At 49.2% G+C, this 12,430-nt stretch overlaps 5 protein-coding genes; 3 read left to right on the forward strand and 2 right to left on the reverse strand.

Annotated features, from left to right (window-relative positions):
• Positions 1-841: 841 nt before the first annotated feature.
• FFUJ_07899 (uncharacterized protein) lies at positions 842-1,318 on the forward strand (the record flags this gene model as incomplete). XM_023578203.1 has 3 exons in its annotated part: positions 842-1,004; positions 1,064-1,123; positions 1,182-1,318. The coding sequence occupies 3 exons, from the start codon at positions 842-844 to the stop codon at positions 1,316-1,318; spliced, it is 360 nt and encodes a 119-aa protein (XP_023431403.1).
• Positions 1,319-1,723: 405 nt separating this feature from the next.
• On the forward strand, positions 1,724-4,637 carry FFUJ_07900 (related to LAS21 transferase, adding a side chain to the GPI core structure; the record flags this gene model as incomplete). XM_023578204.1 has 7 exons in its annotated part: positions 1,724-1,938; positions 1,999-2,043; positions 2,100-2,391; positions 2,445-2,572; positions 2,625-3,509; positions 3,562-4,016; positions 4,072-4,637. 7 exons carry the CDS (start codon positions 1,724-1,726, stop codon positions 4,635-4,637), a joined length of 2,586 nt encoding a protein of 861 aa, XP_023431051.1.
• Positions 4,638-4,886: 249 nt separating this feature from the next.
• FFUJ_07901 (related to condensin complex component cnd3) lies at positions 4,887-8,010 on the reverse strand (the record flags this gene model as incomplete). XM_023578205.1 has 2 exons in its annotated part: positions 4,887-5,302; positions 5,352-8,010. The coding sequence occupies 2 exons, from the start codon at positions 8,008-8,010 to the stop codon at positions 4,887-4,889; spliced, it is 3,075 nt and encodes a 1,024-aa protein (XP_023431052.1).
• Positions 8,011-8,294: 284 nt separating this feature from the next.
• FFUJ_07902 (related to nucleolar protein NOP4 (NOP77)) lies at positions 8,295-10,508 on the forward strand (the record flags this gene model as incomplete). The annotated part of the gene is made up of 1 exon (XM_023578207.1): positions 8,295-10,508. The coding sequence occupies one exon, from the start codon at positions 8,295-8,297 to the stop codon at positions 10,506-10,508; it is 2,214 nt and encodes a 737-aa protein (XP_023431053.1).
• A 194-nt stretch (positions 10,509-10,702) lies between these two features.
• Positions 10,703-11,668, reverse strand: FFUJ_07903 (uncharacterized protein; the record flags this gene model as incomplete). The annotated part of the gene is made up of 1 exon (XM_023578208.1): positions 10,703-11,668. The coding sequence occupies one exon, from the start codon at positions 11,666-11,668 to the stop codon at positions 10,703-10,705; it is 966 nt and encodes a 321-aa protein (XP_023431054.1).
• Positions 11,669-12,430: the final 762 nt, after the last annotated feature.

Raw genomic sequence — 12,430 nt, forward strand, 5'->3', positions numbered from 1 at the left:
GAGTTGGCGATTCAACAAGCGGTTAACTTGTCGCGCAAGAGAACTCGCTTCTGATCGAAGACTTGCGTGTGCACTTGTTGAGTGCGAGGGTGCGGCCGTAGCGGACCCAAAACCTGCGGAAGCCATGTCGAATGGTCGGTCGGTCGTTCCTTCCGTTTATCGGTCGCTAATGTTTGCGTTTTTGGGCCGAGGGAAGGTGTCGTTATCGTTATCGAGGGAGATTATGTGTGGAGGAAGGTGCTGCCAGTGTTGGGCGCGAACAGTGGTTGTGGAAGGCGCGCAACGGCATCCAAGGCAGATGCGCAGGCTGATCGGGTGCAGCCTGTAGGAATGGAATTGGTTGTATCAGACTGAATGGTACCGTGAGAAAGAGTACCTAAGGTAGGTTGGCAAGGTACGAGTGAGTGGCCGAGTGAATGAACAGAAGCGATATAAAGGTTATATCTAGAAGATGAATGTACAATCGGATTATAAAAGGTAAGGTAATGGGCCCTCCACTCTGACTGACACTGAATATGAGAATCGATCGAACTATCTCTACCACCACGCGTGCTCTAAACTCGTCGTCGTCCTCTCACGCTAGGTATGTCATGTTTGCCCAGTCTTTAGAGTGTAGTCGCACCAGAGTCCAAGAATAGAAGGCGGTCATCCCTGGCACACCCAGGGAGTGGACTAGGATCCCAGCGTCTCCCTATGTTGATCTTTGCTTTACTAGCCACACACCGCCACAGTTAAACTCACCACTGCCCCTCGGTAGCTTGTCCTAACTTTTTTTCTTAGCAGCAGGGAACTTTGATAACGACTTTTACTCAAGCATCCATCTTCAACCATATCGACAAAAATGGCAAAGAGCGCACGAGCGAGCACCAGAAAGGCCAACAACAGGCGGCTGGTTAAAAATGTTTTTGGTCCCGCCGAGGCCGCTCGAAATGAGCGTCTCTCTGCTAAGCTCCTTGAGTTGGCCAAGCAGCCCAAGCCTGAGTCTTCAGATGTGAACATGAACAGTGAGTGGCATGGTATAACCACCTCAAAGACGATTAAGCGCTAACATACCTATTCTCAGCACAAGAAGAGGACGCCAACGGCGATGCCAAGGAGGATGTTCAAGACAATGAAGCCACATGTGAGTTTTGACAAAACCGCCTCTGTCTCATTCATTTTCACTAACCAGCCATGTCTAGCAATGGATGTGGACTCAAAGAAGCCTTCAAGTGGTCGCATTGAGAAGAAGCGAGTCGACAAGCGCAAGCAAAAGGCTTCCAAGATTGTCTTCAAGTCTTACGGTAGCCGATCCAAGGGCAAGAAGAAGAGCTCTTGAAACTGAACTTGGGGTAAAATTGTTTTCTGGTCTTTATTCTGGGGTTTTTTTTATCCATTCATCGGCGTTTAGCAGCAAAATCTAAATCAATCTGAATCTGTGATACCCCAAATTTCCATCTAGATTTGCCCCTCAGCCTTGTGTGGCTCAACATTCAATTTGAGTTGAGCAGCCAATCACACTACCGCCTTCAACCACCACCTCTTTGGTTCGTCTTGGCAAGGCTATCGTATAGGTTGTCGCGCTCATCTCGACACGTCCATCACTTCCACTCCGTACAGCTGACACATTTTTAACTGTTCTATATAATGATGGCGCATAATTGACGGGTTATTTTCTGTATCAATACGATATCCTGCCTCGTCTTAGTCACTCCTTTGTCCTATTCTATAATTGTCTTTTATAATGGTGTCCTCTCACAATGGCTCGTTACTGCGCACTCTGTTGCTTGTCGCAGCCAATCTTCTAATCCCGGTCTCAATTGTCGTCTTTGCGCTGGGCTTCTTCCCATATAAACCGTTTCTTCCTGGATTGGCTGAATTCGAGTCTCTTGACTTTGGATCGCCTCCTGCTGCGCCATTTGATCGTTTAATCTTTATGGTTGTCGATGCCCTGAGAAGGTAGAGCTTTGATGAACCCCAGATATCTCATTCTGAACTCTCAATTGACATTTCTTGTAGCGACTTTGTGTACTCGGACGCCTCGGGATTTGATTATGTTCAAAGGTATTACATGCCAATTGTATTGTATCTCATCAATACTTGTGCTTATCAAATTCCAGTCTCATCCGAGATGGCAGCGCAATGCCTTTCACAGCCAATGCTCGATCACCCACAGTTACTATGCCGAGAATCAAGTCCATGACAACCGGTTCAATTCCTTCTTTTGTTGATCTTATCCTGAACTTTGACGAGGCAGATACTTCGTCCACACTCGCTTCTCAAGATACTTGGTTAGCTCAGATTAAGGCCAAAGGGATGGGCAAGCTTCTCATGTACGGTGATGACACTTGGCTGAAGTTGTTTCCCAACACTTTCGATCGCGAAGATGGAACATCCAGCTTCTTTGTGGCGGTTTGTGACTCAAAACATGGTTCTCATGTTCAACCCGACTGACATCTTACCAGGACTTCACAGAGGTTGATAACAATGTCACTAGAAACATCGCCCCTGAACTTGAGAACAATGATTGGGGTCTTATGGTGCTTCATTATCTTGGTCTAGATCATATCGGGCATAAGGCTGGACCAAAAAGGTTTGTTTGACTGGCGGTTATTTCTCTCATCATTTCACTAACACGTCAAAAGCTCGAATATGTTTCCCAAGCAGCGGGAAATGGACGGTATTGTCAAGACTCTTTTCGAAGCTATGGAGTCCAAGCCTCATCTGGACTCGACACTTCTCGTCCTTTGTGGTGATCATGGCATGAATGATGCTGGTAACCATGGTGCTTCTTCTCCTGGCGAAACCTCACCAGCCTTGGTTTTCATGTCGCCAAAGCTGAAGAAGGTCTCCCATAAGCTCTCTGCTCCAGCTCAGCCCAAGAATGAATTTGATTATTACTCCATGGTCGAGCAATCTGACTTGGCGCCTACTATTGCCGCCCTTTTGGGTTTCCCCGTTTCCAAGAACAACCTTGGAGCCTTCATCCCTGATTTCCTTCCCTTCTGGCACAAGACCAGTGATCAGATTCAGATTCTAGTTCGAAATGCTAGACAAATCCTCAACATTGTCACAGCCGCTTTTGGAAGTGAGCTCTTTGACGCACAGGGTAGCATTGACCCCTGTGCTCTTGAGCAGACCGAGATCAACGAACTGGCATGTCAGTGGCGAAGGATCAACAAGGAGGCACATGTCCTCGCAGCTGGTAACAAGTTGGACCAAAAGTGGCTTGATGACATGTCACAGTGGCTCCGCCGAGCCCAAGATCTCATGAGCAGCATGGCTTCAAACTACGACATGCCCAAGCTTTACATTGGCCAAGCGATTGCTGCTGTTGCCGCTATTGCAAGCACAGTTGTTCTTGTCAGTCTTGGGACTCATCGAGATGGACAAATTCTTCCATTCAGCCTGATGACATTATCTTATGGTGCCATGATGTATGCGAGTAGCTATGTTGAGGAGGAACAGCACTTTTGGTACTGGTCTTCTAGTATTTGGCTTGTAATACAAGGAGTGCTTCATATCCGAAGGTATGTGATTGCCGAGTACATAAATGCCTTCTCATACTGACCAAGATACTAGAAGAAACAGCCTTGCTGGCATCGCTTGGGTTTTCGTTGCGCTTGTGACTTTGAGGCTCACCAGGGGCTGGAATCAAACTGGCCAGAAGTTTGCAGGAAGTCCTGACATCGTGAAGAGCTTCATCAACACGCATCCTCAACTCCTCTGGGCTATTGTCACTTTTGGATACATTCTCATGTCATTCCGCTTGCTTGCCCGTCTCAAGAGTCTCCCTTCTCTGGCTAGCACAAGCGCTACCTCAGTTCTGCTCATGTCTGCGTATAGCTTCAAGCTTGACTTCACGAGCGAGGATGCCCCAGAGCTCGTTGTTGGTTTCGCTAGAAGCTTGAACGATATGTTCGTGGGACAGTCATTGCTTTGGAGGGCCAGGACTGCCTTTATTCTTCTCAGCATCTTGTTTGGGTATGGCATCTATCGGTCGTTCACTGGCGGTCGAAATGGCCAGTTACAGTCAGGTAACGTCTCTCATACACACACCATAGGTGCACTATAGCCACTGACACATTACAGCATATCTTTTCCATCATCTCTATACCATCTTTGGCATGACCCAGTCTCGTGCTACAAACATCCCCCTCTTTCTATTATTTGATATCCTCTTCCACGCACTTCAAGCCACCGATCTCTCCGTAACTGGAATTACCATCACGGCTGTTCTTCTTCAATACACCACATTCTTCGCCTTTGGTGGCTCAAATGCCATCTCCTCCGTCGATCTTTCCAGCGCATACAACGGTATCAGTGGCTTCAACTTCTTTGCCGTTGGTTTTCTCACCTTGGTCAGCAACTGGGCTGGGCCAATCTTTTGGACATCTGCCGCCAACCTTCTCCTACTGCGCAAATGCCACGACGGCCAGCGCAATGTCTTCTGGCAGTACATTACTCTGCAGACTGCCTTTGTCTCTGCGACAGTCGCATTAGTCATGGCGGCTTGCACTTCACTGAGAACTCATCTGTTTATTTGGACAGTTTTCTCACCCAAGTATCTCTACTGTATGGCCTGGAGTCTCGGTCAACACTTGTTGATCAACATTGGCTTTGGTGGTCTCCTATTTTGGTTGGGGACGCGTAACTAGCATCATTTAGCTTCTCAGAGATGGGTATCTTCATGTATGAGTATCTGAGAACTTTGTGTAAGCATGACTCCTTGTATCTAAGCAGGAATTCATGGAATAAGCACATCATAATTAGAAACAATAGTAAATCGAGAACACGTCGCCAAAACCAAGATCCCTCCCATAATCAAACCCAAGGTATCCGTCCAACCATCACGATACACCAAATCATCCCAGGTCCCATGTCATTACTTCATCAATCTTCGTCTCTTACACGTCTGTCATCTCTACATCGTCGCCATCTGACAAGAGGTCATCCACAAGAGATTCTCGTTCGTCCTTTTCCTCCTTAGGAACCACAGTGCCATCACTTTCTTCATCCTCCTCCTTGATGCTTGGCTCCTCCATGACCGTCTTCTCCTCCTCAGGTGATTGATGATCTAGGATCACAGAGGTACTTCTGCTGGTACGTCGGTAGGCTGGTTGTTGTTCATCAAGGGCATTCACGATCTTGCCCAAACTGACATGAAGCTTGAAGAGAGCGCTGCGGCTAGTGGCATCAGACAACAAGCCTTCTTCCACTGCGATGCTGACCTCATTATAGGCCTCACGCAGCTTCTCCTCACTTGATCCAGGGGAAATGTGGAGCTTTCCGAGAAGAGTGCCGATGAGTTTCTTTTCTTCTTCTGTGGATGGGTCAGTATGCGTCGTTGTCAATGCAAATTGTTCACTCACTCGTAATGTTGCCTTGTAATTTCTCCAGGATATCCATGGCAAAATCAAGATGCACGTCACCATTAACCGCCTTCTTGTCAGATTCCAGCAGATTTGTAGATCTGTAGCATTTTCGGGGATCGGTCCAGTCGACGAGGCAAGCTCCGATGGTAGTCATGCTGACCATATCCTCGTCAACATCCACATCATCATCTTCCAGGCTTTCGCGGACATTGAATAGAGCATGGATTGCGTCAAGGGCGATGGACCGCATGAGGTTTTGGTTCTCTTCTCGGGAAAAGCAGAAGACAGGGAGAAAGTAGTTGAGTGCCTGTCGAACAGTCTGGTTGGATGCAGACGAGGGGTCAAAGTACGCAACGACGAGTGACTTGAGCAGATCCTGGCAGGCCTCCTCCTCACTGACGACACGACCGAGCAGCAGCTTTGAGGCAGCAACAGTAGCAGCCGCCTGGACCTCAGGTGACTTGCCACCACCCTTGACAGCTTTGACGTAAATCTTCAGCAGGCCAGGTGTTGACGATAAGAGCTGGGCGCCATGGACATTGAGAATATCGGTGAGAATGTGCAGAGCTGTGATCTGGAGTGCTGTGTGACCCTTGGTGAAAAAATGCATGAACAAGCTAAGGTTCTCCTCGGCAAGTGAGCGATCCTGGAGGGCACAAAGGCCAAGACAAACTAAGCCTCGCTCGCGTACGGGTGCCTCGTGACTTCGGACTGCTGGAACAACGAGGTTATTCAGCATCGCCACAAGATCGGTGTTGTCCTGGAGGTTGCTTGCCACATGGGTGAGCATGCACTGGACGATATGCAAGCACTTCATGTTGACAACAATTTCTCTGACTGCCTTCTCACGCGCTTCTTCCTCGCTCAGTTCAGGGGTGCCGCCTCGCTTGCTTCCCTTAGTTGGCGTGCTCTGACCGCTAACCTCTGATCTGGCTGAATGGAAGCTGTCTTCTGCATCATCTGCAGGAAGGTCGTCGACAATTGTGTCATGAACATCTGCCACTGACTCTAAGACAATGCTTATGAATTCTCGCTCTCCAGCAGCATCTGGCGAACAGATACTCTGAAGTGTCTCAACGGCGAGCTTTGTGACCTCATCTGGTAAATCAGGAATCGAAATAGCCTGTCGAAGCAGGGTGAACATCTTACGTCGTCCAACTTCGTCAGAGTAATCGAGGGTCAGTGCAATTTGGAGTAGTTGTTCAACAATAAACTCCTGCTCTACCGTGTCTTCTTCTTCGTCTTCGTCGTCTGCCTCTGCTACCCTCTTAACGGCAGCAGTTAGGACGTGAAGGTATCGTTCCAAGAAGAAAGCGAGCTTGGTGACCTCGGGGAGTTTTTCTTCCAAGAGGTTCAAGTACTTGCCATCGCCTTCAAGGCGGCAGAAATCATTGAAACTCCTGGCCATGAAGACAGACTCGGCAGATAGGGTCTCCCAAAAGTTGTCATTGAATTCTACTGTTTCACGGTAGTCCGGGCGCCCTTCCCAGAAGCCTTTCATGGCCTCTAGTGCAACGCCGTTCTCAACGCCAGTGTTGATCACGTCAATTCGCTCTAGCAGTTCAAGGAGGCCGTCAAAGTTGGGAGGTGCTGGTTCTGCAGGCACGCCATCCTCTTGAGGTGGTACACCTGCGCAATCCTCAATCCATCGCTCGCGGAACAGTCTGCTTGCAGCCTTTCGGACGTTCTCGTCTCTGTCACGAATGCCCCAGCGAAGGAGCTTCTCTCGCATTTTAACAGACAAGTGGCGGAAATCACCTAGGGCAGGGAGGAGTCTGGAATAAACAGCCCTTCGAGTTGCTGCATCCTGATCGCGCGCTCGCTCAAGAAGGACTGACAAAGTCTCGGGTAAGATGGGAAGATTGACGAGGAGCGATCTTCGCACATCAGCATTGGGGTCGTTCTGTAGAACTTCCAACAGCTTCTCGAGCAGTCCGGTATCGTCGTCGTCGCTATCATCAGAGTTGGTGCAACCCTCCGTCTGATTTCCTGCAAGACGGCCAAGACCCAGCACCGCTTGAGAGCGGACCATGGCCTCCTTATCTCGGATCCTCTTAAGTAGCCCATGGCGCAGTTTCTGGAAGAGATCGTCGTCTATCGCGTCGAGCGAGTTGATGATGTGAGAAATGAGCTGCGTCGACCTGAAGCGGACCACCTTATCCTTAGCGGTCAGAAGAGGAAGAATGGCTTCCAGAAGTTGTGAGGTTAGGCGAGTGCTCGGAGTCTCCGGCATGACACTCGCATCTTGGTCAATCTCTCCAAGAAGTTCATTGTCTTTTGCACTTGCGTGCTGTAGAAAGAGGCCGGTGAATTTGATTGACTTTTCTCCCACACTCTCCGACTTCTTGATTGGCATGATTTTGCTAACGCAACGTATAAATTCGTGATTAAAAGCATCCTCGTCGAAATCATCTGCATGAGATTGGTCGGGGTTTGTTGGCTCGTAAGCGCAAGACTCTTGGATCTTTCGTAGATTCACAACAAGCTTGCGGTGTGTTGCCGTGGTTCTCTGTGCATCACGAAAGACAGCACATACTTTGGTTCGTAGAGCGTTGTCGGGGGTATCAACTGGTTCGGCGACCGGTGAGACACGAGACGCAGCAGAGCTTCGCGTAGCTGACGTCCTCGAAGAACGGGCGGTTGTTCTTGCAGGCATTTTACGTGTGTCGTTCTAGTCCATTGACTGTTGTTAAGAGAGCAATGTTGATAGTTGCTCAAGGAGGTTTCGCATTGTTTGTTTACCAGTATTCCCTTTACGGCTTAGTCGCAACGAGGGACTGAGGGGCTGAGACGCTCCACTTTAACGGACCACCAGGTGCGGTACGTACCTCCCCAGGTCTTTCCATCGATAAGACCTTATCGAACTTTTTTTTCGCTCTGGTCGCAAAACCATTCTGTTCTACTTTATTAAACCCCATTTTGCACGACCATATAGCAAGAATGGGTGCATCAAAGAATGACCGAAAGCGTCCTCATACCGAGGCAGAGGAGCTCGATCCCGCTTCTTTCGAAGATCGCGACAATGGAGCGGTAAAGGCCTCCAAGAGAGCCCGAGTCGAAGATCGAAGATCGCTCTTCGTTCGATCACTACCTCCCGGTGCCACGAGCGAAAGTCTTACCGATTTCTTCTCTCAGCATTACCCAGTGAAGCACGCTACTGTTGTTGTCGACCAAAAGACCAAGGAGTCAAGAGGTTACGGGTTCGTCACATTGGCCGACGCTGAGGACGCCGTAGAGGCCAAGAAAGCTCTGAACAACCAAGATTGGAATGGACGCCGAATCCGCATTGATGTTGCTGAGCCAAGACAAAGAAACAATACTACCGGCGAATTGCCTGCTCACAAGATTCGCAAGGAGGAGCTTCAGCGACCCCCTAAGCTCATCGTGCGCAACCTGCCTTGGAGCATTAAGACATCAGAACAATTGAGCCATCTTTTCAGAAGCTTTGGAAAAGTCAAGTTTGCCGATCTCCCTCAAGACAAGGGCAAGCTCAAAGGATTCGGTTTCGTTACCCTCAGGGGAAGGCCGAACGCCGAACGTGCTTTGGAAGCCATCAACGGCAAGGAGATTGACGGAAGAACCCTGGCTGTTGACTGGGCTGTTGACAAGGATACTTGGGAGAAGCAACAACCAAAGGAGGAGGCTAAGCCTAAGAAGGCACCCAAGAAGCAGGAAGTTGATGAGGAAGACGAGGATGACCAAACCTCTTCAGAGGGAAGCGATGATGAGGATGAAGAGGAGGGTGGCGCAGAGGTTAATAGGGATGATCAATTGGATGCTGATCTGAAGAACTTCTTCAAAAATCACATGGAGAACCTCGAGGATGAGGAGGATGATGATGAAGAGGACGACGAAGATGATGAAGCCGACAAGCAGGCTGAGAAGGAGGTGCAGAGCCTGGCTCCGAAAAGGATGACAGATAACACTTCAACTGTCTTTATTCGCAACCTACCATTTACTACCACAGATGAGCAACTCAAAGATTTCTTTGATCATTTTGGCAAGGTTCGATACGCACGAGTGGTCATGGACAAGGTCACAGAGAAACCTGCAGGTACTGGTTTCGTCTGCTTCTACGACGTCGACGACGCCAAAAAGTGCATCAAAGGCGCTCCTCGTCCTGACCCATCTGTTGCAGCTGCCAAGAACTCAATTCTCCAAGACGAGAGTGCTGATCCTGATGGCAAGTACACACTCGACGGACGTCTTCTCCAGGTTGCACAGGCAGTCAACAAGCAAGAGGCAACCAACCTCGCTGACAGTTCCCTCGCCAAGCGTAACGAGAAGGACAAGCGCAAGCTCTTCTTGCTGAACGAGGGTGTGATCGACCGAAGCTCGCCTCTATTTAATCTCCTCACACCCTCAGAAATGCAAGTGCGACAAGCCAGTGCCGCTCAACGAAAGAAGCTTGTGCAGGGTAACCCCAGTCTGCACTTGAGTCTGACTCGGTTGGCTATACGCAACATTCCCCGAAACATGGATTCCAAAGATCTTAAGGAGCTTGCGCGAAAGGCTGTTGTTGAGTTTGCAAAGGAGGTCAAGGCAGGTCGCCGACAGCCGTTATCAAAGGAAGAGAACGCACGAGATGGAAAGGATGCTAAGGAGAAGGAGCACGAGCGCAAGGCGAAGGGCAAGGGTATCATTCGTCAAGCCAAGATCGTGTTTGAGAGTGGACAGGGACAAAAGATGCCAGAGAAGGATGGTGGCAAGAGTCGTGGTTATGGTTTCATTGAGTACACCTCACACCACTGGGCCTTGATGGGACTGCGTTATCTCAACGGCCATCAGCTCGAGAACGAAGCTGGTAAGAAACAGAGACTGGTCGTGGAGTTCGCTATCGAGAATGCCCAAGTTGTTCAACGACGACGTGCCAACGAGGAGAGGTCTAGGCAACTCAACCCAGAACATAACAAGGCTGCAAAGGCTGAGGCTCAGCCCAAGACAAATGCTCAGCATACTAGGGATGATAAGAAGCGCGGACGCAAGGGCGATAGGGGTGATAAGGTCCATAAGGGTGGCAAGGACAGAGGCAGTAAGCAGGCCGAGGAAGAGGGTGGCCGGAAGCCAGAGACAGATGCCGAGATGAAGCACAGACTGATTGCGCGGACCAGAGTGATGCGCAAGAAGAAGGCTCTGAGTCGGGGAAAGAAATGAGTGCTAGAGTGTTGATACCTATCTACTTAAAAGTGTTTACATTGAAATCCATGGTTAGGGGTGTATTGCAATTTGAGATCAGCCTATCGCTCGATTGACTGGAAGAGCTTGATCTCGAAGCTTCTTTTGTCGTTATAATATTACATTTACCAAATCATACATCATTGAGCTGGGAGATTCAGAGTACGAAGTCCTTATTTCCAGAGCCAGCCAGTCTTTACTTTTACACTTCCTTCCACCTTGGTGCCAGACTCCTGGCCATCCTTATCCTCGATCTGTGCAAGTTCGTCATCCTTTGGGGCTGGTCGAACGGTGTAGTGGCTGTGGCTTCCAATCTCGTTACCATCGTCATCCAGTGTCTTGACCAATGTCTTTGTGTGTAGGTAGCCGAATCGATCCACGTATTCGTCCTTAGTAACGACCTGCTTCTCATCCCTTCCAGGCTTCTGTAGCTGTTTCTCTTCACTGTTAGAAGGTGCCGCGGGATGGTCCTCGGTAATCAGCTTCATAAATGAATCCCAGGGCGATCGGTCGCTAGCAAAGGATGACTGAATTGCAGAGAATAGTTCATCAAAGTCGTTAGGTGCTCTGCACAGGTTGCGGTGCCCATGAAGCTCTGCACGGAGATCCTCCATGTCATACTCAGATTGACTTTCTCTTTCCAGACGACTTCTCTCTTCATTGCGTTCTTCACCAGTCGGGACATGATCTCTCGAGGTATTGTTCCTGTCATCCACGCCAAAAGCAGCGCGCCATACTTCTTGACCTCTGCGATCTAATTCTTCGTGCAGTTGGTCCCAATTATTGTTCGCAAGCGATTTCATGAGCTTGGCGGGTCCAGAGTCTTCCAGGAGACCCTGGGATCTCAACCTGTGCAACCAAAAGTACGCGGGCTCACCATTTGGGTACATAGATCGGAGGAGTTTCCGTTGCTCATATCGGGATTTGAGGTCTGGTAGTTCCTTTCCCTGTGACTCAGCAAGGAGATCCTCGAAGGCGTCTTCGAAGGTGAAGATGGAAGCGTCTATGTCGGAGGGTGCATCATTTGGTCTAGGCTGGGGCATATCTCGAAGGGCCAGCGGGGAATAAGAGGAGAAAGCAATGGAGGTCATGTTCTGTTCAGATGGCCAGGCGAAGCCAAGATCCAAAGGTCCCAGCATAGTGGATATGTTTGTGTATTGTTTGTAGTAGTGAGTTGTGAGTTGGGATGCAGTTGAGACTCAATCAAGTTAGAGCCCAGTTGTTTATGTAGCTTCTGTTCGCAATCAGGTTTCCGTGAGGTATCAGAAACGTCGGAAGATGACTTCGCTGAGAAGCGCCTTTTAGCAGGTCGCGTACATGGACAAGTTTTATTAACTAGATGAGTGATAGTAAGGAACTCTTGGAGAAAGTGCCAGAATTGATGCGAGATTCGTCGTGATTCCAGAATTGAACTGGATTGAGAAAACCATGTGACAATCGAAAGCTCTCGTTCCATTGCGAGTTATGACGGCAAAGTCCAACGCTAGTGGGGGTAGCGGGCAACAACGGGCATCCCCAAGGCATCGAACCAGTGGCTTACAGTTGATCTTTTGATTCTATTGGTCTATTTCAGTGACAAGACCCTGAGCCAGAGACAGGGCTCCACTTTGACACCTCAGTTTCTGCTTAGGTTCTGCCTCGCCTAAAAATGCGAGATGACATTGGATCCCCAGGCTCGCCAAGGCCGTGCCAACCGCGGGCATACATCACCTCCATTACTAACTTGACTCTCGCAAGGCAAGCTTCTTGTCTTGTCTTTTTGACACATTATTCTTTTCTTGGTAAATTCTCCCTAGAAAACCTACCGCCATAATCATAAACGCATCATCATCCTCTCCGTCTGCGACGGCTGGCCATGTACTGCACAACGCAGCTTGATACTGACCATACGCTCCCCCCAT

This window comes from Fusarium fujikuroi, chromosome FFUJ_chr05 (assembly GCF_900079805.1).
Source record: "Fusarium fujikuroi IMI 58289 draft genome, chromosome FFUJ_chr05".
Taxonomy (NCBI): Eukaryota; Fungi; Ascomycota; class Sordariomycetes; order Hypocreales; family Nectriaceae; genus Fusarium; species Fusarium fujikuroi.